A 27,883-nucleotide genomic window follows, 5' to 3' on the forward strand; every position below is an offset into this window, starting at 1 on the left:
ATTGTTCTTCGTTGTACTCACGTACAGTGACAAGGAGCAGCTCTGTCACTCCAGTTCGTTACCACCGCAGCAGCAGGGGCAAAGGCGTACTTCTGAAAAGGCCGCGTGTTGTCCACCAATCTGGGAGTCTGGCAGTCAATACCTTTACCTCATAGCGTGGCTCTCATAGTACGATGCATCCTCGACGTCTTCCGAAGAGTTATCCGCTGACCAGACTTTGTAGTGTAATGACTCACTTTTCACAGACAGATTCTGTAACTTACCGGTTTCGATAGCTTCTACTAAATAGTTTGCTGTCGGTCGTATACAAGCTGAGACTGGTTGCGTACATGCGATGCGAACACATCACCAATACAAATCTTTCATCGAACAGCAACCACAGGAAGCACAACAGAAGCCGGAACTGCCGCCCGTTGTTGTTTGTAGAACGACAAGTTGATGCTTCTGCTCTAGGACAGCATTCTTCTGGTATGCACCACCTTACGCTATCTATCTTGGTACTTGTCTAATAATTGCATTTTCTTCAACTTTTTGTACGGCCTATCCTAATAGTAAAGCTGATCTGATTTCTTATTTTGCCAAAAAGTTTTCAGTTATCTACAGAGAGCGTCAGAGGAGAGAATCTCTCAGTGTTAGCTAAGTTAGATATAAGATAGAAATTGAAGTGAAATATTAGTGGCTTTACAATCACGCGACTGTTGTGGGATTGTCATCAAAATGAACTACGCCGGGCATACTTATAGATTGTACTTTTTAATTAAAATATATGTTTCTACAGTTTCATTGTAGGATTGTAAACTGTTTTACAAAAGTTAGAACTTACAATAGAATTTGTAACAGAGGTATATACAAAAAAGGGTCACCTAACCGATTGTTCCATTCATTACATTAGCTTTTTTGTTAGATATAATTTGTAATCGTCCAAGACTAAAAAAATTAAGACTTGACATCAAGGAAGAATTTTGAACAATTAGGTATAAATCTAGCACAAAAAGGAAAAACTTAAAGAAGCAAAACAGTCAAATAGCTGTAAAAAAAGCAAAGACGTAAAAATCAAACAAAATTAGTGAGAACTTTGAAAAGGAAAACGAGTTTGATCGTTAAGCAATTACAATTTTACACGGAGACCGAAAAAAACGCGCACATTTTACATGCAATCATTATAACTTGGGGAAGTAATATTCGCTTTCATAACGCTCATTTTATAATTCTAACCCTAAGCCTAAAACATCCCTCCCCACTCGTCCTCCTACGTCACCGTAACGCTATTTTCCTGTAGATACTTGAGCACACACCGCTTTCGGTGTATCTTTAGCCCGGCGTACAGTTTGAAGGCCGCCGGACAGAGATCGCACTTGAACGGTCGCTCGTTGGAGTGCAACTTTCGGTGGGTGATCAGATTCGACGGATGCACAAAGGCACTGGAGCACATGTCGCACTTGTGCCGCCGCTCGCCGGTGTGCGTCCGGATGTGGATCAGCAGGTAGTCCTTCCGCTTGAACCGCTTATGGCACTCGGTACACTTGTAGGGCCGATCGGCCGATGGCACAAACGCGACCGCTTCGTTGTTCTTGAAGTGGGTCATCACATGCTGTTCCAGCTTGTAGGCACAGTCGAAACTGAGGGCGCAGATTTCGCACTTCCGTTCCGTGGTGGTCGATGAGCTTCCTCCGCCACCACCTTCAGCGGTGTCTACCGATTCGCTCTGCGATTGATTCCCTGCGTCGTTACTACTGCTGTCCGGCGATTGTGGTTTGTCCTCGTCAACGGGCGGCAGTTCCGATTCCTGTTGTGCTTCCAGTTGTTGCTGTTCGATAACGAAAGTTTCATACTCGTGATGTTTCTTCATGTGCGAAACCAGATTCAGTTCGCACTTGAATGTTTTGAAGCACACTTTGCAGCTGCGGGCTTTCGTGACATCGACATCCAATTTGTGGGTTTCAATGTGAACCCGGAGCAGTTCTTCGGTGCGGAAAGCCTTGTCGCACTTGGGGCAGTCATGCTCTGGAAGCGGGGCGTTAGCTAGCTCGGCTATGTCTGCGTCGATCGACGGATGGCGGGGCTTCTTCGATGGAGGCGGTTTTACACCGGAGTCCGCCGCGGTTGGTTTGGGGCCGTTGTGTATCTTCATGTGCACTCGCAGCTCGTACAGGTACTTGAAGATCTTCATGCAGTAATCACACCGGAATAGAATCACCGGAGGACTTTCCTGTTTGTTGGAGAGGAGGAAATAATAAAATCGAGATTTAGAATTACATTTTTTACGTAAAACACTATCATTGTGAAAGCCAACATAGAAAGATACAAACAATCTATCATAAGACCTCGAAGTCGATTGATGTAGACTAGTACAACCCTGCTGTATAACCTATATGGCTTCAATCTAAGAATCTTAGTTTCATATGGTGAATTTTGATCAAGGTAACCGTGTAAACCCGGTGTTTGCTACTCAGTTTTAACGAAATGGCAAACTCACATATCACGCCTCGAGCATGTGTGCTTGTCAAGAAAAAAAAAACAAACTTTTGAATTGAACTTTTTCCACATTAACAGAAGGATTAACATCCCTTAGAGATTGGAAAACATTGATACGGAACTTTGAAGTGATCATTGTGAGAAACTCATTCTCCAGAAATTCCGTCAAAGAACTCTGTCTGAAACTCCATTGAAGACACCTCTTGGAATGCTTTTGAGGATCTCTCACGCGATTTCTTCCGTATTTTTTGTGGTTCTTCCTACTGGTTTTTTTTTTTCAATGGTATGCTCCTAGATCTCCGTAAAATGTTTCTCAGAGTTCTTCCTGCGATTTCTAAAAGAAATTTTCGAAGAATTCCTTCCAAGTAAGGTTTATTCCGGGATCACTTAACCCTCCTAATATGTTCTGCTAGACGCACCACGTCGCACGTTCAGCGAGCCTGTCTGGGTATTAACCCCAACATTTACTAGGATTTTTTTTATCTGTATTAACGAGATTTTTAGCCTTAGGCTAGTTCATCTCGGGCCTACTTAAAGAGTTTCTCCCAAAATATTTCACAGATGTAGAAATATCAAAAGGAATTTTGATGGGACCTCAAGAATCGGAATAACTATTAGAGAAATGCAAAGAGGAAGGAAAAATCGAGAAAACTCTTCTTGTTGGAGTAATAACGGGATGAAATATTCAAGAAATATCTGGAAGAGCAGCGGGAAAAATCCGGGAGGAACTTCAAGAGAAATCCCGGAAGCAATTCTTCAGAAGAAATCTTTGGAAAAACTCTAACAGAGTCCAAAAAAAACAGGAGAAACTGTTGGAAAGCCATCTCGAAAACTAATTATGAAGAAACTTTAGGAAATTTTCAGAAGGATCTCCGGAAGCGGGAACCGGAAAACGAAAAACTCTGGGAGCAATACCCTATGAATGAAAATTCCGGTAGGTACCTCTGCAGAAATCCTAATAAATATTCTAGTAAAAATCCTAGGAACAAGTCTCGGAAATTTCAGAAGGAAAATCGGAATAAATCCCGGAAGGAACTCTAGAAGCAAATTCTGGAAAACCCATGGATAGAATAATTCGAAGCTCCTGGAGTAATACAGACAGTGGCGTCTCGTAACCTCACTTTTTACCTGTTCAACGACCCTAAAAATTGCATATGCGGAAGATTCAGGATCATAATCAAATTGCACATATACGAAAACGGCTAATCTCGTCATCTTCTTCAAACTGCAAGCCAATTTGTTGAGTAAATCCAAGTATTTACATTCGTTGAACAGGTAGATTTGAGGTTAGGGAATCGCCACTGAATACAGAACGAATTTCCTGCAAATTCATAGGAAAAAATCCCTAGATAAGCTCAAAGAAGAACTCCGTAAGAAAATGCGAAAAAAAGGGTTAACAAAATCACGGTCACGATACAAAGCCAAGAAGCGCTCACGAAAGGCATTTAAGGAAGTGTCCTGGAGAGAATTTCGAGAGAAATCCTCAGAGGAATTTTGGAACGAATTCTGGATAGTTTCAAGAAAATTCCTAGAAAATCTCTGAAAAAAGTTCTAAACCCTGGAAAAGTTCTTGAATCTAGAGATCACAGGCATTTTCTAGAGTTGCGCCGCTCGTTTTTATTCTAAATTGTCAATAGGGCAAGAAATCAAACTTTGAACTAGTCAAATTGTAATCTTAATTTGAACCATTTCAAAACTCATTAAAACGACGTACTTTTCAGGCAAATATTGTCCCGAAAAAGATGTTAAACAGCTTTCCGTAATATAACCTGATAACATGGACTTTAAAAGCATTGAAAAAAGCGTTTTTGTCATGGAAAACAGGCAATTGAAAAATCACTGTGATTTCACCCATTTCCCCCAAGAGAAAGCACATTTTCGGTGCACTCGTACAGCTCATGCATTGTATCACACACAATATGTGAACACGTCAAATGAAAGTTTATTTATCGTAGAATCGAGCAACCGAATAATATTCCGCATTATTTGTCATAAAATTATCAAATTTAAGTGATTCTTAATTGGAGAATGTTATCTTAAGTTGAACCATTTGTAATCTAAATTTGAACTAGTAAACGGTGGTGAGCTTCTAGTGTTGGCCTGTAGATTGCGCTAGTGATTGCTTTGTTTACTCTTGGGGGATGAAAAAATCCAAATTTAGCTTCCAAATTCCTAAAGAATTCCGAACATTCTGAGTTGAAATTCCACTACCTAATGAAAAATAGGTATGAGAATTAGCAGATTCATGTGATTTTTCATTGTTTAGCATGGAATTGGCTGTTTTGTGAGTTGCTCGAGCTGCTGCCGCCAGTAGTTCAAATTAAGATTAAAATTGGTTCAAATTATGATTACGATGGTTCAAATTAAGATTAAAATCATTGTTGATGAAAAATCAAATATTTCAATGAAATTCGGTGCAAATACAAACTTTTTACCATTTAACAGAAAACTTATACCCGTGGCTTTCATGTGCATACAATTTTGCCGTAGTAAATTATTCCCATGTGGGAGAAAAAATCACTTAAAGTTTGCACTGCTTCAGAAAGCCGCAATTTGGTTCAAATTTTGATTACCTACCCTATTACATACGTCACGCTAAACTTGGACCTGAGCTAGATTTTTAAAATATCATCACAACAATCTCACCTCTTCGTTCGCCGGAATCAACGCAGTCAGCTGTTGCGACAACCCTTGCGTGCTGCCGGTGCTTCCACCCACCAAGGCACCAAGAGTTTCCTCATCCACCGGTTCCTGTTTGATGGCAATGTCGTCCAGATCGGGTACTTCCTCTTTGATTTTAATCTCATCCATGCTGCTGCCGTGACTGACGGAGGCACCCGCTGCCACAGCCGTCGCACTCGGTGCCGGAATCAACGGTGGAGGCCGTCGAGGAGACGCTTCCGTGCCAGATTCATCGCTTTCGGTATTCATGCCGGCTACGAGCGCCGCCGATAGGGTCGTTTCGTCGGCATCCATTTCGATTTTCAGGAAATCGCCGGCGGCGAAGGCTTCCTCCATGTGCTTGGCATAGTCTTCCACCCGTACATCCGCGTGCTTGGTGGCAAGGTGATCCGACAGGGCCTGGTAGGAACTGGTTGTCTCCACACAGAACTTGCACTCGAACGCTTTTAGCTTCCGGTGGGCTCGCAAATGATACTTCAGCGTTGAAGGCGAAATGAAAGTTTTGAAACAAACTGCACATCGTAGCAGATTATCTCCGGTGTGAGCCCGAAGGTGGATTTTCCAATTCGACCGGTCGTTGAACTTCTTATTACAGTACTCACAAGTGTAAAGATTTTCCTCGGTGTGCAAATTCATGTGACGTCGAAGTGTGTAAGAGTTGCGGAAAGGTCGCGAGCAAATGTGGCACTCATGCCGTCCATCTGTGCTAGCAGTGCCCGGGACGCTAGTACTTTTGTCTGCTTCCTTGGGAGCGGATGATGATTCTAGCGTGTCGGAAGTGGCCGGCTCAACTACCCTGACAGGATTCGCAGCCAGAATAGATAACGGTTTAACGCTGATTGTGGGTTTGACGGTCGGAACAGGTGCCTTTTCTGGAGTCGGGGTTTTAGCTCCAGCGGAAGGCTCCGTTTCAGCTGAAGCTGATTTGGTATTGCTTGTACTAGCGATGGCATCCTTCAGTGCCTTTGGGGCATTCGAGGTCACGCTGGTGATCTTCGGCAATGGAGTAACTGATCCGGCCGTGTCCGAACTGGCAAACTCACTCTGACTGAGAGTATTTTCGTCCGAGGATCCGTACAGTTGCAGCTGGAGATCTTTGATTTCGCTCGATTCGTGGAATTCCACAGGAAGGATGTCCGCCGTTGACACTTCTTCCGATTTAACGAGCTCTTCGGGACTGGGCTCTAACGCCTCTTCGACGCTTTCCTCGTGTTTGTCCTGCTCGTCGAGAATACTCCGTAGCAGTTCATCGTTCTCGATGCACCTATCACGGAATCTACTGTACTCTTTCAGTTTAGTGTCACATATTGCACAAATTGCCGCTGGATATTTTTCTTTTAGCATGACCTGAAATGTGAAAGAAAATGGGGATTATGTAGCATCATATACAAGTGGTTATTCAGGGCAACTTAGTAATAAAGGCTGAGGGCGCAATGGAAAAATGTATGAGCTATTTGATGCTTCAAGTGAGATTTTTGTTCTTGAAACCATCCAGCAGTCGCATGCAAAAACAGCCAGCACCACGCTGATATCGTGTACAACTAGCGAGATGTTTTCAACTTGTAGACTAGAAACTACTGAAGACTAGAAGACTACTGAAGGGTTAAAGAAAGCACAATACTATACAGGGTGTTAGGTTCCTGAGTGCAAACTTTTTAAAAGGTGTTAGAGGACCATAAATGGAGAAAAAAATTGTTCTACGCATATGGTCAAATCTTAACCGTTACGTAGTTATTGAACTTCCCATGTTTTTGACTCTCGTTGCCTTAACTGGCTATAACATGAAAATGGTTAAACTTATCGAAGTTTTTTCACCCTTATTCGAAAGATTATTGAATTTTCTATCAAATAGCATCTTTGAATCGATTGGTTTAGTTAAATAACTAAGTTTTCTATAGCAAATAGCTCAAAAGTAGTGTGCTTTAATTTATTTTTGTCAATCATCTTTGAAAAATGCGTAATAATTTAAAATTCTTTCTTAGACAAAGTTGTGGCCCCTGTTACACTCTACAATTCGTTCTTTGACATCAAACTTCTATCTCTTATCGTTTTGTTGCAATTTCGATTTTAACATCGCATTTCAGATCATAAATTTGCAACTGTCATGGAAAGCACTTTTTTGCGTATTGTGCCGCACATTTAAATCAAAATTGCAAGAAAACGATAAGAGCTAGAAGTTTGGTGTCAAAGAACGAACTGTAGAGTGTAACAGGGGCCACAACTTTGCCAAAAAAAGAATTTTAATTTATTACGCATGTTTCAAAGATAATTGACAAAAACCAATAAAAATACATTATTTTTGGCTATTTTAGTTATTTAACTAAACCAATCGATTCAAAGATGCCATTTGATAGAAAATTCAATAATCTTTCGAATAAGGGTCGAAAAACTTCGATAAGTTTGACCATTTTCAAGTTATTGCCAGTTAAGGCAATAACTGTCAAAAACATGGGAAGTTCAATAACTACGTAACGGTTGAGATTTGACCATATGCGTAGAACAATTTTTTTCATCATTTCCTGTATCCTGTATCGCCCTTTAAAAAGTTTGCACTCAGGAACCTAATACCCTGTATTACCTAGTATTTACAATTGAAGTTAAATTAAAGTAGGAAAGGTCCCCAATATTGTCACACTGTGGTACTTAACTTCAAGTTGGCTTTGTTGGGGCCTTTCTCTCTCTCTCTTCTTGGCGTAACGTCCTCATTGGGACAAAGCCTGCTTCTCAGCTTAGTGTTCTATGGGCACTTCCACAGTTATTAACTGAGAGCTTCCTCTGCCAATGACCATTTTGCATGCGTATACCGTGTGGCAGGCACGAAGATACTCTATGCCCAAGGAAGTCAAGGAAATTTCCTTTACGAAAAGATCCTGGACCGACCGGGAAGCGAACCCGTCACCCTCAGCATGGTCATGCTGAATACCCGTGCGTTTACCGCCTCGGCTATATGGGCCTTATAATGCCGTTATAATTATAGTTATAGCGGGCAAGTGCCCAAAATAGGTACACCTGCCCAAATGGTACAATACCCTAGTTACCACTGCCCGTTTACCCCTAAAACGAGCTTTTGACGTGGCAATATAGTTGCCACTGTCCGTTTAGGCCACCAGTGCTGGTCGCAATATTCTTGCCACTGCCCGTTTAGGGTACTTTTCTTATTTTGACTTCAACAAAAAGCCGGAAAAGAGATTTTAGAGTGGATTAGGGCTTAACCTATAATATAAACAGTGTAGTTCAGCTCATGCCAACCCATAATTTGATTATTTCCTAAGGCTCAAATAATCATCATTCAGTCATCACCAATCATCGAATTATTAAAAAGCAGTTTTCTTGCTAGAGATCCAAAAACCGTCAATGAAAATTATTTCACTGCTATCCGGATGCTGAGTAGAGTACAGTGATAAGTAACTTTTTGACCATAAAAAGTTTGGTTGCGATGAAATCTTGCATCTGAGCGTAAAAACGTTCAAACGAATTTGCATCTTGTCACTTTCTTTTGAAGAAGAGAGAGTCGATGAAGAGAAATCGATCATGTTACTTTCGCCCTTAGGGGCCGTTCATAAACCACGTAGACTTTTGGGGGGTAGATGTTAACAAGTCCAAGGCTTGTGCAGTATCTGCTGTGTGGTCCAATGACCACCCGTATTTATACTACCTTAACGTTGAACAATCCGTCATTGAAATCATCGTCATCATTAAACAGTTGAAAGCAGCTTTTTCGTTCAAAACAAAAGTCTTTGCTATGAAAATATATCCACTGTAGAATGCAGTGAATATATTTTCATGGCCGATGTTGTGGTTTACAGCGAGAAAACTGCTTTTTGTTTTCCGAAAAATGATGACGGATGCTTGAGCCTTAAGTAGACATAATGAATCATACCTACATATTTAGGTACTGTAATGAATAGTATTTCATGTAGGTAGATATCCTATGCGCACAACCATTAGGTAGACACTACAGTCCTTTCCCCTTTAGAAAACTTCAAAAAATAACATTCATCACCAAAATAATGATGGCACAAATAAACTGACTGTCCGTCACTTTCAAAGAACATATCTGTTCGCTAACAAAACTACAAAAACAAAAAAACGATTTCGCTATCCCAACATCGGCAACTTTACCAAAAAAATACAAATAACACAAATCCATTCACCAAAACTAAACATATGACAACTCCGCCACAAAAGAACAATTTCGTTCACCACAAAAAATAACATTTCGTTATTACCAAAACAAAAAGACAATATCGGTCAAAAAGAACATTTTGTTCACAACATAATGGCAATTCTACCATAAAAGAACAATTCCGTTCTCCACAAAAATAACAATTTGTTATTACAATAACCTGAAAACCAAAAGGAAAATAAAAAGAAAATCGGGTTAAGTACGGTTTCTTTGAATTCCACTAAGAATTTGCATCCTTTGACAGATACGTATTTCGACCTCAACTGTAAGGTCGTCTTCAGTGTCTTGTACTTGACTCGACTAGTCGGGGGGGGGGGGGGGGGTGTTGTCTGAGATGGCCAAATTTTGGTCTATGTGATTTATGAACAGCCTCTTATTGAAACTCAATCTAGAGTTATTATTACCATTGGTTTTGATTTCAGCGAAAAAACTGCTTTTGATTTTCTGATAAAAGATGATGGTTTGTTTCCTCTTAAAATATTTACCAAATCTATAATTTTACAATAAGTTTGAGCTTATTTTCATCACGCGGTCAAATTTAGCCATTTTTGAGACTACAAATGGCTCCCAAATTGTTGTTAAAGCTTTGTTTAGTACCAAAAAATATCATGCGTTGTTAGTTGATCCCAATTTTGCGTAAACCAAGAAAAAAAGTTTGAAATAAATTGTTATAAGACAGAAAAAAAATACAAACAGTAGGTGGCAATATTGTTGCCACTGCCTTATAATGGGTGGAAGTGCTCAAAGAACACTAAATTGAAGCGAAGCAGGCCAAGTCCCAGTGGGGACGTCGAGCCATAAAGAAGAAGAAGAAGAACCAAGTTATAGATGAAATGGAAAACAAAAATAAGCATCTTTATCAAAATTAGCCTTGTTGTTAATTTTGAGGAAGATATTTTTTTTCTTTTCATCTGTATCAAATCTTTGATAGATTGGAGATATTTGAAGGATTCTTGGGAAGAATCATATTTTTTTTTGAGAAATTCTGCTACACTAAGACTAAATTGTGAATCACAAATTTTCCAAAACTGAACAAAAATTAAACGAATCATTTTCACTTTTGGAAAATTTGCTATGGGGCCGTTCATAAACCACGTAGACTTTCTGGGTGGGAGGGGTGGGGGTGTCTAGCCAAAGTCTACGCTCTATACAAATTTTAAATTTTTTGTATGGACAAAAGTCTACGAGGAGGAGGGGGGTGTCTGAGATGGGCAAATTTTGGTCTACGTGTTTTATGAACAGCCCCTATTATCAAGTGAGCCTTAAACGGTACAAATTATAATCTACCTCATGCTACTTAAGAGTTTTTTAAGCAAGTTGAACTATATTCGATCCATTGTTCCCAGAAGCAGAATTGTTTCAATTCGCAGTTTGACTAAACTCACCTTCACGGTAGTACATTCGTAGATTCTCTGCAGGAGATCATCGTCCGGACCCCCAGCATTCTCGAACGGCCTAGTCAATCGGACGTCCTTCCCTAAACAGAGTCGGCAGATTTTCTTCGAGTTGCTGGAAAACAAAAGACACAAAAGAACGAAATAGGAATGAGTGATATGATATGGTTTGATTAAACGTTCTACAGTATTGATCTTAATATTTTTCAAAAAATCAAATTTACGACATGGTAAGATTTGTAATTAGACATGATTGATAGAAATAGCATTCAAATAGCAATTTCAAAAAGGTTTCATCAAAATAGATCCTTAATTATGAGATTATTATAACATATTATGTTTAAATATTTGGTATTCGATATAGGGTGACTTTGGGTGTTATAGGCAGGATTGTTTTTTTCGTCATGGGGGGTTTTTGCTGGCCAAATTGCCAGAATCTTGGGTAAGAAGGATTTGAGACCAACTGTGAGTTCAACAGGTTTCAATAAAAAAAATCAAGACGAAGAGAACAAAACTGCCGAAAATAAAATCCCCTAATTCGAAAGTTTCAAAATGTAATCCAAAACTATCTTCAGTAAGTTTTGTACCTTATTATCAACCAATTTCTAAATAGTATTTATTAACCATCTTACAAACATATCGTGTCAAGGAAATCTCAATTCAATAGAATGTTTTACAATGATTTTTACATTCATTGTTAGATGATAAAGCATTGATTGATACTGTAAACACAATATTGTTCAACCGAAACTGCATAAACCAGTTTCTAAAAAGCAACAGTGAAAAAAACGAACTAAGATAAACCAACATTATCGATCCTGCCGTGCTGCATCGACGTCAGAGACCATCAACAATAAAACACAAAATCGGCTTCAATCGCGAACATTCCATCTGCACTGGCTCCCCATTGAAAACTCGCTCAATGGCGAATGAAAATGGCCATTGTTCTGTGCCGTGTACGCGGCTCGGTCTAGCCCTAGTGAGATAAAAGGTGTTTCATACGATCCAATCCAACACAACTTTACAGGTTCACAGTCGTTGGTCGCGTTGGTTGGTTAGCTGACGCAGTATAAATTCGGTTTCATCATCAGTAGTGAGCTCTCCATACGCAGCCCGCTCCAAGGAGAACAATAGATGGCCGTTTTTTGTTCTGCCCTCTCTGTCACTCCCGCGTGGCAAATTGAATTACCATTGCGCGGCTCTGCCACACTCTATCCTCGGTAGCATCAAACTGGGTGGCTATAGCTCAAACAGCTCAAATGAGGAAACTCATAAAAAATAGCCATTCGTTCAAGAGTACACTCGGTCGTCGTCGTCGTCGTCGCTCGTCGTTGATGATATACGCACGTATTGGCCCGTTTACATATTTGCTAATTCTACGCGACAGTTCATTTTCGAGCAGTATTGGCGTCAATTTAGCGCAATGTAAACACTTTTTAGCAGACAATAAATTTAGCATGACAAAATCAGAAGCTTCTGAATTCGGTGCTAAAACTAGTGGACAATAATGAGGATATTAGATTGTCCGACACAATTAGCATCATGTAAACGGTCTGCTAGACGAATTGTCAGCTAATTATGCCATCACGCCAATTTTATTGGCAGATAGGGAAGTGTTTACATTACGATAGTTTGGTACCAACACAGTCGGACAATTTATTGTCCCAGATTTAGCAGCTAAATTTTTAGCGGCAATGTAAACGATACTAGCGTGGAATAAATTGTCCGACAGAATATACCGCATTTAGTTCACTACTGGACTGCGAACTGCGACATTATAAGTGCGAAAACGTAAATAAAAGTGCGCGATTGCATCAAATCAGGTTGATGTCTTCGGCGCACTATTTCTTCAATCTATGGAGAACAAGTGCTCTGAAGACACCGAGTTGATTTGATGCAATCGCGCACTTTTATTAGCGTTTTCGCACTCGTGAAAACAAGTGCGATAGTCCAGTGGTGAACTAAATGCGCTATATTGTCACGTATTATTATCACATATGTAAACGGGCCATATATGGTGGTAGGTAGTTGCCGTAGTTGCAGTGCAGTTGGGCACACTAGCATATTGAACAGCAGGAGAAAAACAAACACAATCACGCACGCACACTAGTGCAGCAGTTCCATTCTGTTCAGCGTACTTGCTGCGGCGATCCGGAGGCAAGGAAGACTCGGTCGCGTGAAGACGAGGATGCGATGGGAGGAGCGGCCGGGGGCCTGATGCGAAAGACAACAACGACGAGCTGGTGGAACATTCATCCATCCATCCATGCCTGCCTACCTATGTGTATACGCAGCAATGTGCTAAGCTAAAGCATGGCGATAGTGTGTGGTTTTTGAACAGGAACATCTCGATTTTCTTCCCATTAGGTAATGTATCTTCGCTGCTTTAGGAAAGTGATCATTATTGGTTACATGTTGGAAGACGGAACAAGGGTGAAACCGTAGTATGCTTACCTTACTTTATCGGTCATGCTGAGGCCTGAGTGTCCTCTGATCTACGCAGGAGTCGTCTCCATTCTACTCGGTCCATAGCTGTGTGTCTACAGTTTCGCACTCTGGTAAGGGTCCACAAATCGTCCTCCACTTGATCGACCCACATAGCTCGATGAGCACTACGTCTTCTTGTACCGGTCGGATGACTCTCGAGAACCATTTTAGTCGAGTTGCTATCCGACACCCTGATGACGTGACCCGCCCACCGTAGCCTCCCAATTTTCGCGGTGTGGATGGTTCTCTCAGCAGCTGATGCAGTTCGTGGTTCATTCGCCTTCTCCAAGTCCCGTCTTCCATCTGCACTTCGCCGTAGATGGTACGCAACACCTTCCGTTCGAAAACGCCAAGGGCCGTTGGTCCTCTGCAGATAGGGTCCATGTTTCGTGCCCATAGAGGACTACCGGTCTATTCAGCTTTTTGTAGATAAATTAACTGCGCGTGACAGCGAACTTTATTCGATCGTAGAATTCTGCGGAGTCCAAAGTAAGCACGATTTCCTGCCACAATGCGCCTCTGAATTTCTCTGTAGGTGTCGTTGTCGGCGGTCGAATTCTTCAACCGCCTCGATTTCATCACCGTCAATATAAATTCAGGATGGCGGACGTGGTGATTCCTCCCTGGAGCCCTTTGCTATCATGTATTTTTTCGTTGACACATGAATGACTAATCCGATTAGCCACTCTTTAGTCGGATGTACGTTTCCGCCATCGTCTGAAATTTTCGAGCTATAGTATCAATATCATCCACGAAACCAAGCAGCTGAACGGACTTCGTGAAAATCGTTCCACTCGTGTTTATCCACGCTCTCCTTATTACAGCTTCTAAGGCGATGGTAGACAGCAAGTACAAAAGACCATCACCTTGCCGTAACTCTCTGCGAGATTCGAAGGGACTCGAGAGGGTCCCTGATACTCGAACTACGCATATCACTCGATCCATCGACGCCTTGATCAACCGTATCAGTTTATCCGGAAATCCGTTATCGTGCATAATCTGCCATAGCTGTTCTCGATCGATTGTATCATACGCCGATTTAAAATCGACGAACAAAGTGATGAGTGAGAACGTTCTATTCGCGGCATTTCTGCAACACCTGGCGGATGGCGGGCATCTGGTCCGTTGTAGCGCGTTCACCAGCCTGATATTTCCCCACGAACTCCTTTGCAATCGGTGATAGACGGCGGCATAGAATTCGGGAGAGTATCTTGTTCTGCTCAGTAGTGTGATCGCGCGATAGTTCCCGCAATCCAACTTATCGCCCTTTTTTATAGATGGGACACACGATAGCTTCCATCGATTCTTCCGGTAATACTTCCTCCTTGCAAATCTTGGTAATGACCCAGTGTAGTGCTGCTCTCACCAGTGCTTCTCCATCGTGTTTTAGTAACTCGCTTGGTAGTTGATCTGCTCCAGCAGCTTTGTTGTTTTTCAACCGGCTAACTTCCTCTGCAATCTCTTGGAGGTTAGGGGCTGGAAATCTTTCGTCCTGCGCACGTACTCCTAGATCTGTTACCGCACCACCTTCGGTGCTTGCAACGTCGCCATTGAGGTGATCATCGTAATGCTGCCGCCACTTCTCGACCACATCACGCTCGCTCGTTAGAAGATTCCCGTGATTGTCTCGGCACATGTCGGCTTATATGCTATGAATGTTATAGTTTTACATTGTTAGAAATAAATTTAATCTAGTTTCAGCCATCAATGAAGACACACGTCTTCAACAGAACGATTTTCATACGAAACTGGAAATCATCTCACGATTGGATCCATCTTTCTACGGTCATATCGCGGATGCGGAATCGGCCAGATTTGCTTGGGATCGTTTGGAGCAAGCATTCGAGGATAAGGGATTTACCAAGCAAGAACGACTACCAGCTAAATCCTTTAGATTTCAAGATTCCATCGTTGGAACCTTGATCAACGGGAAGGCTACGAAGGATTGTTGAATCTGCCCAATGGAAAAGCAGGCTAAGCTACTATTCGGCAAGGGAGAATCTTGAAATTTGAAAGTGCTGCAGTTGGTTGATTCCGACATCAATGGAGCGATGGACCTCTCTTGGGGGTCTAATCGTTACTACATCACCTCCATCGACGACAAAATTCGGCACATCTTCGTATATTTCCTGAAACACAAATCTAAGGATGAAGTACCCGAGCAGGGAATGAAAACTAATTGAAAACAAATTGAGTTATTTAGATATCACGAATCTTGATAACATAGTGAGTTTTCATTTTGTATGACTTAAGTGTTAACATAACAAAAATGATAACAAAATAATGTACTGGAATATCTAATTGAAAACAGAATGAGTTCTCATTGATAACAAATTAATATCTCATTTTGTTATCCACAATTTACGATTTGATATCATACGTAGTTCTCAGGGAGTTATCAAATCTATAGGGTAATAACTAAAAACTAATAACAAATTTAGTATTCATTTTGATATTTTATTAGGCATTGATTTACATGAATAAGTAAAGAATCTCGTGATTGAAAACTTGTTTTGTTTGATACGATATTATCAGAATATGACCCCTATCAATGTCGTAGTATTATCGATTGTAACATTCACATTTCATCAACAGTCATTTCTAACTTGGAGCCTACACGAAGGAAAATTGTAAGGAAATCGGATATGATATCCTCATAGAGTTCCAGCATAAATAATTCAACTAAAAGATTATGGATTATGTACATTTAAGTGACAAAGAAAAGTAAATTTGAAGTCAAAGGACAACTGCACGTAATATTTTTGTATAATTATATTTCAGCTTTTCCTTCTGATTATATACACTGCAGTAAAACAAATGTGGAAGATGTTCACGACATCCCAGAGCCAAAGGCATCGGGACTCAAATTGAATAATATCGAGCAACGAATTGAGTCGCATTCGGCCTCTCAGCTCTTTTTCTCGTTACTCGAGAAAAAATAATGACATTAAATAAGGCATCCGATTGGAAAAATATTTATTACATTATTGCGGATTTTTAGAAAAAATTCCCCTCTGCGGTAGCCGCCGAGTCCTACCGCAGCTGTCAAAGTCCTACCGCAGCCATGAAAATCATCATATCATTGAAACTGAAGGCCAAATCAAAGTATGCTTGCAAGGTGAAATGCTCTGAAAACTCTTGAAAACCAACAACAAACAATGATCATCGGCGTCGTATCCAAGGCGTCGGTTGGGCCGCTTGATCATACCTCAGTGAAAATCAGTAGTCTGACAGCTGCGGTAGCTTTTTGTTCTACCGTAAAACGGAAAGTTTTCTCCAAAATTGCAATAGAATTATGCCAAATGAACAATATGCCAATCGGGTATAATGCCAAATGACTATTATGCCAAATGACTTTATGCCAAACGACCTAAAGTGTGAGACAATTTTGAGTATAGACTATTTCAGAAATTATAAATACACTAACGATTGGATGCCATTTCAATTTGAGCACAATATCCAAAAAAGTTTCTTCTAGCTCTTATATGTAGTATACATTCTAATGAAGCAAATAATACCAATTTTGCTGATGTTTCTTGTAAAAGTTTAAAAATGGGGCTCTGTAAACTAGATGATTAAAATTTGAAGTTGCAGAAAGTGTTGTAGCATAATAGAGAAGAAAAAAATCTCACAAATAAAATATTCCCTTTCCAAACACAACGAAAGTTACAGTTTCGATAAGAAAATATATTTCTCGATTGGATAAAACAATTTTTGCTAGAATATTTGATCAAGAACCATCATTACGGGCCTTCTCGATGCAACAATTGTTGTTTCAAATTTCTCAACAACTCGTGTAGCAACACATGTTTTTATGGTATGACAAGCTATACCATCTGAAGGATCAAATGTGCTGAAAAATAAATTAGTTGAAATTAGATGTGTGGTAGTTATGTTTCGGTGAAAACCTTAAAAAATAAGAAACTTGATGTCAGAAAAAAAAAGTTGTGCAAATGACTTTATCGATTTCTCCCAGGTTGAAGGCATTTCTTTGACAACTTGTTGAGAAAACGAATATGATAAAAAGTTAGATAAAATCTTAAAAAATAACACCTTTGTGCAAATGTTAGAGAGTTAGAGAGTTAATTGTTAGAGAATTCGACTGTTCTTCTAAAAATCATGACAATTGAAAGGGAATACAAAAATGTGGATCACGATATGCTGTGTTCTGAAAGATGTTCGTTGAAATTATCAGAACAATTCATTTTATTTAATAAACAAAGTGTATTTATAATTTCTGAAACAGTCTACATCAACTCTCATTATTCTCTTACGAAAGTGCGAATAGAGCAGTTTAAAAAAAATATTAATAGAATTGGAGAAATAATCACCCTGTAGTTCAAATTTCAAAATATTTGGCAATATGTTTAGCTTGAAATAACTAATATAGGGGAACTTTTGTATTCTGGGCAGTTTTATTCTCTTCATTATGGAAGGCTTTTTGAAACCTGTTAAATTCAACGTTGGCCTCAAATCTTTCCCAACCAATCTGAGCTTTACGACCACGTTTCAGGCAATTTGGCTGATGAAAACCCCCGCATAGCGAAGAGAACAACACTGCCGATAATAACCAGTTACCCTAAAAAGACTTATTGAACCAATTTAAATCAATAGCATGGCCATTACCCAGAATCAGCAATTACCAATTTTGTGTCAATATGAAGTACAATACTCAGGTAGATATAACAAATATTTTGTGAATATAATTAATGTTAATAAAGCATATTAAACCTATTTTTGATTTTTGAAGTCAAATCTTGTTAACATTCAGTTTTTGAAATGATAACAAAATGATATCTCAATTTGATATTAAACAAAAACAATTCGGAACGAAAACTTGTTTTGATTTCATTTTGTTATCAATAACAAAATGAGTTATCAATTTGTTATAGCTTTGTTCTCATTCCCTGCTCGGGTAATGATCGTTTGCCGCAACTTTCATGCTATGGCGGAGTACCAGACCGGGAAGAAGTTGAAGTAAGAAAAAGACAGGAATACACTAGGAAAGACTTTCAATTCTACCTCGGTGCAAAAGTGATACGTCATGAGACCACGTACGACTACACACACTGGGCACAGCATGACGCCCAAGGAAGCATGAATTTGAAGGATGTCAACTCTGTCGCACGTGTGCATTTTCATAACGAACCTTCAACCTGTACCTGAGAGCATTTGCATGTCTGCATAACGGGGAGGACAATTATGAAGTATCAACTGAATATAATGATACATCTACTACACTCTACAGTAACTTTGACTAACCTTGTGCTCTTTTCACGACAAAAATTAGAACAAGTGTGATCCGGCCGCCACAAGTCGCTGGTTTGCAAACTGAATAAAGTCCTGTACGGACTCAAGCGATCAAGTCGAGCCTGCACCAAGCTAATTACATGCAATTCTAAAGAAATTTGGACAGATTTCCACGGAATACGATCTTATCGTGTACTTGAGCAACCCAGGAGGAAAGATGGTCATTGTGGCTATCCACGTGGACGATCTGATTATCATGAGCAACGATGAAGCCATGAAAAACAATCTGAAGAAACAACCACTTTCGTTTGAAGGATCTCAGAACAGCAAATCATTGCGTTGAGAGTCGGATCGAGAAGACGAACGATAGTATCTATCAGGAGACGTACGTCGCGACCGTATTAAAGCGGTTCAACATGAGCGAGTGCAAGCCCGTTAAGATTCCGATGAACCCCCCCAGCGAGAAGCTTTCAACCTAAGTGTCACCAAAGACCAAAGAAGAGACTACAACGATGACAGGCGTCCCATATCAAAGTACTGATTCTGGTCTAGTAAACCCGGCCGGATATTCTGTGCGCGGTCAACGTTCGCAGCAGGTTTAACCGAAACCATGGCCCAGACCACTATATACTCATGAAAAAGCTGAATATAATATCATTCGATCATCATCTAAACTTATTTGTTTACGTCTGATTGATGGAAATTGAGCTATTGATGAGTTTATGAGATGATCTCCTTAAATGCTACCAAATTTGAAAAAAAATAAGGAAATGTGTAATTTTTAAACAAGTACAAGCAATTTAACCCTCTACTTCCCATGGTTGCTTTAGAGCACCATCGATTTTCGACAAACTCGAAACAAACGGAATAAGATGAATATGATGCAATAGTTTCAATGAGTATGAATGTAATCTCATTAGGTAGAGTATTTTATCCAATAGTGGAGCCCTAACCTATAGTGGATCCCTAGTAAGTAGTTAGAAGATAAGTAGAAAAGAATTTCTGCAAGTAATGCATACATTTTTAGTGTTTTGTGATTGAAATGCTAGATTAGAAAGGACAATAATAAACATTTTTTGAAAAACATCAAAAATTCGTATGCACAATATCGCTCGTATCACTCACGAATCTCACTCATCACCGCTCGATCACTTACTAACTAAGATCAGCTCAGTATTTTCTTCATCTTTTTACTGAGTTCTCAACAGCAGATTTAACTTGGTACGCTCAGTTATCCCTTTTGCTGAATAATCTGTAAATGAGTTAACGATTTCTGCAAATGAACTGTCAAAAATATTGATTACCGAGTGTACCGAGTTCAATCTGCTGTTGAGAACTCAGTAGAAAGATGGAAATTATACTGAGCTGGAAAATCAGAATCTAAATGTGTGCGATGTGAATGTGGACGAATGAATAATTTCCAAGTGTGGCTTCCAACCGTTCACCGGAGTTTGCTATCGTCACTGACAATCAACACACAAACTAAATCGACAACCGTTCGTTGCTGACTGATGGCTACGAAAGCGAAAGAAGATACAAAGTGGAAATCAGGAACCCTACATAAGTGTAAGAAGAGTTCTGTTCACCATAGGTAGATTAAATCAGGTTTTTAATCATTAAAAAGCACTTCCCATGGTTGCTCTAGAGCACCGTTGGTTTTCGACGAATTCGAGATAAATGGAACCAGATGAATATGATGCAATAGTTTTCAGAAAATGATTGTAATCTCATAAGGTAAACCTAACTGCCAAATATTTGTTTCAATAATGGAACTATTGACAAACAATAAAAAAAAACATTGATTTACAAGTTTTTCGTTGATTTCGAAAAATTTGGTAATTTCACAAAAACTTTTGTTCAAACATTTTTTTTTTTCGAAAACGTTTCCCTGGTATAGAAATAGTTATTCAAAGTCCTGGGAAGGAAAGGGTTAAGAATCCTTTTCAATGTACATTTGAAATATAAGATGTTAGCGAGTTACAGTAAAAAAAATCAGCTTATTCGGAGCATTGGTTACGGAGAACGAGATGTATGAAGTGTTCAACTTTGCTTAAAAATTGAACAAACATCGTTTTTAATTCAAACCGTCAGCCTTTGTATGGAAAATCGAAAAGCCTTCCGCTCTACTATATGTATATTTTTTTCCTTGCGTTTTCGAACACCAAAAATGCGGCAAACTAGTGATATGAATCCAGTATATATGAAGATGGCCAATGTGTCATTCACATCAAGTTAGTTGGCAATCATTCTCATTCATAAATAGAAACGCTGATAAAATCGAGACAGTTCTGTACTGGCTGACCATGCTGCTTGTTTGCTTGCCTGCCTGCGCCTCTACTATCCCCCGGCCCAATCGAAACCGACCGGACCGATACCAAACGAGAAGCAAATCTCGCGCCGACAATGTGTGTATGGATGGATAGAGTGGAGGCAACAAAACAACGAAGCAATAACCAAACGAACAACACAATACTGCCAACCAACAAGAAGACGAAGAAGAAGAGTAGAACTTCGACCGCCTTTGTGTGTTGTCTTTTGTGTTTTGTATCTTCTCTCAATCGACCCCGCGCCGCATGTTGTTCCCAGGTTCCCCCCACTCATGTGTAGTTCCTTCGCACAAAGCACACCACGAACCAATACCATTGCCATGCCATCATATACACTACAGGCAGGCAGCTTGCTTTGCTGCTGGTTCGACGGAGGTACGTTCTATTGGTGCTACTTGGTGCCATGCTATCGTGCCATCGACGAATATGTGTGTTCGGCATCAATGAGGTAATCTATGCACGATGGGGAACGAATTACTGGTGGAGAAATAAAGGAAGAAGCTACCCTCCGGCGACGATCGGTCCATTCCGCTGATTGATCATTGCTGTTGGTGAAAATCCTGTTTGTTCGCGGAACTACGTACAACACTCTAGAACAGATCCATCTTATGTAGATACTCACTTTGCCAAACTCTTCCTAACTGCTTCTGATTTCACTACCATGCTGGATTATTTATTATTCTGGAACAGTTAACTTCCCCTATTTTTTCACTAATTTTCATCATCGACACTCGCCCGATATCAATTTGTTTACATTTTGCACTTCCTGCACTCGAAACAGAACAATTATTTTCACCAACCAGTGGGAAAAACTCAAAAACTTGCCCCGATAAAACACTCAATCAATGATCTCTAGTCGGTAGTGCTGAATGATTTGCTGCTTCTGCTGCTGCGGCTGGTGCTTCTGTGAACAACTTTTGAATGGAAATGGATTCATCTCTCATTGTGTGCTGCTGCTGGTTTTCTGTCTGCTGTTCTCTATTTAGCTCGCAGTGGCTCTGTGTTGGTGTACCTACAGGGGGCAGTGCTTCAAACACAAGCAAACCGCGAACAAAACCACCGCTTCGATGTGATGGTTTCTTCTTGACAGGACGTCTCGTTTCTGTAAACACGGTAAACACCCCGCCCGCCAGCATCGACTGACAGCATAACCACACAGAGAGTGAGAGGTTTTCATGCGTGTAGTTTGACGAAGCGCCAAATCTTTGGGACAAAAAATCTGCACACAGGCATTAATCTTATTTAATAAATATGTCGCATCCCGGTGATGAAATTGAAGAATTCGTGAATTGTCGGCGTTTTATTAGTTAAAAAAGACACGGACACGTTCAATGTTTCCAGTGAGCTATACGCTCTTTGAAGGAAGCATGACACTAGGCAACGGACTAGCATAGTTAGAAAATGCACTTCACGGAAAATGGATTTTTCGCAAAATCTATGCGAGTTTACCTATCTTCGGAAGCGGTGAAATCGATTCGCATCCGGATGCGCTTTAGAGCACCCGACTTTCGAAATTGGGTTTTTAAATTTTGAAAAATTTATTAATTTTTTGATTTTATACGAAAGACCACCTTTTTCTGAGCCACTATGATTTTTTGAAGATTTTTAGAACTTTATTTTGATGCCTAAAATCAATTTTAGAGATTTTTCGAAATTACCTTTTGACAGCTGGGCAACTGTTTGACAGCTCCGCCCAGTACAAAATGCACTGAGGGGTGATTCGACAAATTGCTCCCATGCAAACTTCTAATTGATATTTAAATAGGTTCCCGGGCACCAAAATTCATGAAAATTTGGATTTTGGCTCAGTTTAGCATGTAGATTTAGAATATAGATTTAGAGAAAATCCATTTTTGGTGAAAACCATTTTCTAACGTTCTTCCGAACCGACAATACTTGGGCTCACTGGTGAGGGAACGTTCAAAAATTACGTCCAACATTTGGGGGAGGGGGGGTCTAGAAAAGTGTGGCAGTACGTGTATTTGGTATAGGAAAAGTGCGTGACAGAGGAGGGAGGGGGGTCTAGAAATCCCGAAAAACGATGGACGTAATATTTGAATCTTCCCTGACCGCCGACAACGATACCAGCAGAGACATTCAGAGACGAATAGGCTCCTAAAGTCCTATCGGGATTTTTGTTTTAAACCACAATATATGGTTCAAGAGTACATATTTACTCATTTTTTGACGTTTTTATTAACCGTAGTTGAAAATATATAATTTTTATTTTATTAGCCTTTTGTCTCGTCCCTAGCTCATAACACATACTTTGAGTGATTTTTTTCACCGTGTATGTCAGATAGGAACATTTTTGAAATCCCAGTGCGAAAAATGTCGAGCTCAGTCACACGAGGTTGACCTCAAATGTCAAAGTAGAACTATTTACCATTTTACTTATTTCGAATTTTCTCATTATTCCTTTGTTTTTCAAGTTCGAGTAAAGTACAATTCCGATTAGAATACCATGCTTGATCGTATTATTCAATATAAGCGAGATTTCGTCTTTAATTTTAGGACCCTATTATGGCAGGAAATCAAGCAAAATTTGGACTCCGCAGAACAAAGTTCGCCGTCATACGCAGTTAACTTAGACCGGCAGTCCTCTATGGGCACTAAACATGAACTCTACGTACAGAGCTACGAATGCAGAGGGCCAACAAGCCCTTGGAGTTTTTGAACGGAAGGTGTTGCGTACCATCTACTGTGAAGAGCAGATGGAAGCCGGGAACTGCATCAGCTGCTGAGAGAACCAACCATCGTTCACATCGCGAAAATCAGCAGGCTATGGTGGGCGGGTCACGTCATCAGGATGTCGGATAGCAACCCGACTTAAATGGTTCGCGAGAGTCATCCGACCGGTACAAGAAGACGTTATGCGCAGCGAGCTAGGTGGGTCGATCAAATGGAGAACGGTATGCGGACCCTTCGCAGAGTGCAGAACTGGTGACGCACAGCCATAAACAGAGTCGAATGGAGACTACTCTTACGTACATAAGAGGACACTCAGCCCTTAGTCGGACTGGCAAGGCAAATTAAGTAAGGGGCCGTTCATAAACCACGTAGACTTTTTGGGGGGAGGGGGGGTCTGGCCAAAGTCTACGCTCCATACAAATTTCAATATTTTTGTATTGACAAAAGTCTACGAGGGGGGAGGGGGGGGGGTCTGAGATGGCCTAATTTTGGTCTACGTGGTTTATGAATAGCCCCTAAAGAAGCACTCAATAAATATAATTCCAGCTCTTTATACGTGAAAAAAGTGCCATAATATTGCGTATTAAACCCTTCATGAAGCGCGCCGTCGTAAAAAGTACAACAGCACCAAAAAAACCTCGCTCGTCGTATACAGCGCGAGCGCAGTGCAGTTCCAGGTTCAAAAAAGTGCGCGTCCCAAAAGGTTAATCCAAATCTAGACTATCGCATGTATGTTTACAAGTACGAAAACGTTAATAAACGTGTGACCTGCAAGCTCTCGAAGTTTTCGAGCGACACGTGCTAAGGACAATCTACGTCGAACCCAACATCCAGAGGCTGACCAAAGCCGGATGAATACGTTGGGTAGGGAACATTGCAAGAATACCAGCATAGAATAAAAATAGAAATAATGCCATCTATTTTCTTTTTTCTATGTAAACGTCAAAAAGACAAGTAGCGCTCTCTAAGTGTATCAAGGTGGAAGCTCTCTGTAACAGTGTTCGTGATTTGAAGAAAGAATCATAAGGCTCAAATGAGAATTGCATGTTATCCAAAATTGAAAAAGCACTTTTCTCCAGAATGACAAAAAAGCGAACAAAACCGTCGTGTCCGATTGTCATAAGTGACTAAATAAACAATCGGCCATTCTTATTTTCTTCGATTTATAGATCATTTTGGGAAAAAGTGCTTTTTTAGTTCTGGAATATTTGCCATTTTCAATTGAGCCATAAGAGAAGGTGGTGTGCGTATGTTTTGGTATCCGCATACAATCAGTAACGCCCACTACCGCATGAAGGTTGAACTTTTATCCGCAGATAGCGCTGCAATAGTGTCCCCCAGCATCAGCGGAGTGCGTATTCTAGATATTATTATGCTGATTGATACCAGACAATAACTTCGCAAAGTCGCTACTGATCCGCTTCGAACAAGATAGCGTGGGGCGCCGAGAACACGATGGAGCGTAATCTGGCGAGCGTTGGGAGCAGTGCTGAAAAATTCATTTCGTCATATCAAAATTCAATCACCTACAGCTCATTTTAGAAGCTGAACCTGAGAATATGGTACCTATATGAAAAACTTGTGCGGCTAGACCTGTTCTGCAAGAAAGTCACAGAAAAACCGCTATTTTTCGAATATTTAAGATAAATGTCATGGACTACCTTCGAAAAATGTCAATGATATTCACGGTGAATATCATTTGGCATTTTTCAAAAAGGTACATTTACCTTAAATATTCGAAAAATAGCGGGTGACAAGATGCAAGTATATGGTTGCACTTTTTGATCATAAATCGCTAAGTTGCGATGCAATCTAGCATTTAAGCAGGCCCGGATTAAGGATTGTGGGGGCCCGGGGCCCGAGCGGATGTGGAGGCCCCTCGGAGAGATGAACATAAATGTTTTTCTTCATTTTCGAACAGTACATGAGCAATATGAAAAATGAAGCTAATGTTAGCAACCAAAAAAGGTTTTTGTGGGGGCCCCTAAAATGTTAGGGCGCGGGGCCCGGGCCCCCCCTTAGATCCGGCCCTGCATTTAAGTTTAAAAAAGTTCGATAGAATTTGCATCTTGTCAGTTTAATTTGCAGAAGAGAGAGTCGATGAAGAAAAATCGATCATGTTATTTTCGCCCTTATTTAAACTCAATCTAGAATTATGATCTCAAAATGCTCCGTCCAAACTTCTGCTAAAAACCCCTAGCTTATTAACAAAATTTCATCGATCTTTGAGATTGAAAAATACTTACCTTCTAATTAGATTCTCCTTCGATTCTCGCTGCTGTGCTGCTTTGGATTTAGCCACCGCCGCTAGAACTACGCTTGATGTCACCAAAGATCCCGGAGCGATTCTAGGTGCTGCTGCTGCTTCATTTTCCCCCACAGCAGTCCGTGTTGTCGCGTTCTGATTCCGTTCAGCCCCGTTCATTTCCAGCGACGGAACCCAATCGACATTGTCTGTTTCGTGCAGTTGCGAGGGTCTGCCGGAATAAAAGTGCTTACCGCAGATCACCGCCAGGTCCCAGTCAATGTTTTTCTTGCCCACGGCTTGGATCCACGCAGCCCGTCGCTCAATCGATGCCTGACGATTTTCGTCCGAGCGAATCACCGGAAAGCGATAGAACGAGAGCCTCCCCCGGAACGAATTTGACGGGCACAAATGAATACAACATTCGATCATTTTGCAGACATGAATTCGCGCGATTTCACATGCACTACACAATTACTGGTTCATTTTACTGTAAAACACCACTTTTCCTCGCGAAAACTCAACTTTTCCGACGGAAAATGCTGACGAAACGCGAACTTCAAACGCAGCTAGAAAAATCTGAAGGCTTCGGCAAGCAAGCACGCACCACTGAGTAAATACTGAAAATGCTGTCAAAAAACATCGCAGAATTGGGGCGAAGTTCTGTAGGGCTGTGCACATTTTGAGATCTAGATTTCCGGAGTAATTGGGTTCTTTAGGGGTATCCAGATTATTGCATAATCGGAATCTCCGTCCAAAAATTAGTCGAAATCCAAAATTTCATCATTTTTGGTGCCCGGGAACTATTTTTAAAAAGCATTTAAAGTTTGTATGGAGGAAATTTTTTGTTTGGGGCGAACTGTCACTTTATCGATTGAACTGTCATTCTAGCCACGGAAATTAAAACTGTTTTGTTTATTTAACCATCAAAACAAAGGAATTGGAACGCAATAAAATCACCTTACACTTAGAAAAATGAGCTCTTTCGATTAGGCTAAAGAAAATGGCAATATTTCATTCACTAAACAACCCAATTTACGCATAGGGCGAACTACGAAGAAAATAAATGCGAAAACAAATGGTTTGTTGTTCTAGATTGAGTTTAAATAAGGACGAAAGTATTGTTCGTACAGTTGAAAATCGGAATTTTTGACACCATTTTTCTCCTAAACCGTGCGTCGGACGTACGTCGGGCATAGTGCGCTGGACAGCGGACCTGGCTCTCTATCCAGCGCACTGTGCCCGACGTACGTCCGACACGCGGTTTAGGAGAAAAATCGATTTTCACGTGTCGAAAAATCCGATTTTTAACTGCACGAACAATAGAAGAATTCGGATGACCCCCATTTGTAGAGGCGCTAGGTGAGATGTGGAGAAAATTGTTTGTTTACATCAAAAATTCATTCAATCAAAATTAACTGATATTTTGCCTTAGTAGTTGCTATTACCAATGGAAAATGGCTTCCATTATCATCTTTCTTGATGCCCACGCCGACAGACACCGGATTGGCCAGCTAAACAAAAAATCCGGAAGATCGCCCGCCGGAGGCATAGCAACCCGCATAGTTGTAAACTGCAAGCGTACTATCTCGCTTATTGTCCAAAACCACTTAAAACTGTGCCTGTACAATTTCACATGTTATCCGGCATCACATCATAAAATAGTGTTCGTATATTGTAGTGTACCATTTGACAATTTGTAATGGGCCAAATCACAATATGGCGAATAGGCTGTTAAGTTAGGTTACAATAAAAAATCGGCCTTTTTCTCGAACAAAATTTTCGCAAAACAACAAGTCATATTGTAGACATATAATCCATTTTTAGCGATAATGACAATAAAGTAAATTGTTACAAATCAGTTAAACTATAAATTTGAGACAACGTTTGAAATATCTATGGAATTGTTCGTTTATTGTTCAATAAGTTTTTATCGACAGTATGCTTTATTGTATAGTTGTACTTTTTTCAACAGTTTGAATATCATTTTCAAGCAATTTGCTGTTTTCAAATATCTGCTTTCGCAAGGACGCAATCTTCATATCGACTTGAAATAAATGTGCCAAACTGCCTCAACCCTCATGTTTTACGAAAATTATTCATTAAATTTGAAATCGTCATGAAAATTACGGAAGCAAATATTCAA

At 40.3% G+C, this 27,883-nt stretch overlaps 1 protein-coding gene across 2 annotated transcripts; it reads right to left on the reverse strand.

Moving 5' to 3' along the window:
• Positions 1-737: 737 nt before the first annotated feature.
• LOC109432246 (zinc finger protein 236) lies at positions 738-26,361 on the reverse strand. 2 transcript variants are annotated; one of them, XM_029875177.2, is made up of 4 exons: positions 25,739-26,361; positions 10,729-10,852; positions 5,122-6,504; positions 738-2,209 (listed from the first exon to the last, which is right to left on the reverse strand). In XM_029875177.2, the coding sequence occupies exons 1-4, from the start codon at positions 26,167-26,169 to the stop codon at positions 1,250-1,252; spliced, it is 2,898 nt and encodes a 965-aa protein (XP_029731037.1). In that variant the 5' UTR covers positions 26,170-26,361; the 3' UTR covers positions 738-1,249. The 2 variants fall into 2 exon arrangements, with proteins under 2 accessions (XP_029731037.1, XP_029731038.1); XM_029875178.2 differs by lacking the exon at positions 25,739-26,361 and adding an exon at positions 21,424-21,918.
• Positions 26,362-27,883: the final 1,522 nt, after the last annotated feature.

Source organism: Aedes albopictus, chromosome 3 (assembly GCF_035046485.1).
Source record: "Aedes albopictus strain Foshan chromosome 3, AalbF5, whole genome shotgun sequence".
Lineage (NCBI taxonomy): Eukaryota > Metazoa > Arthropoda > Insecta > Diptera > Culicidae > Aedes > Aedes albopictus.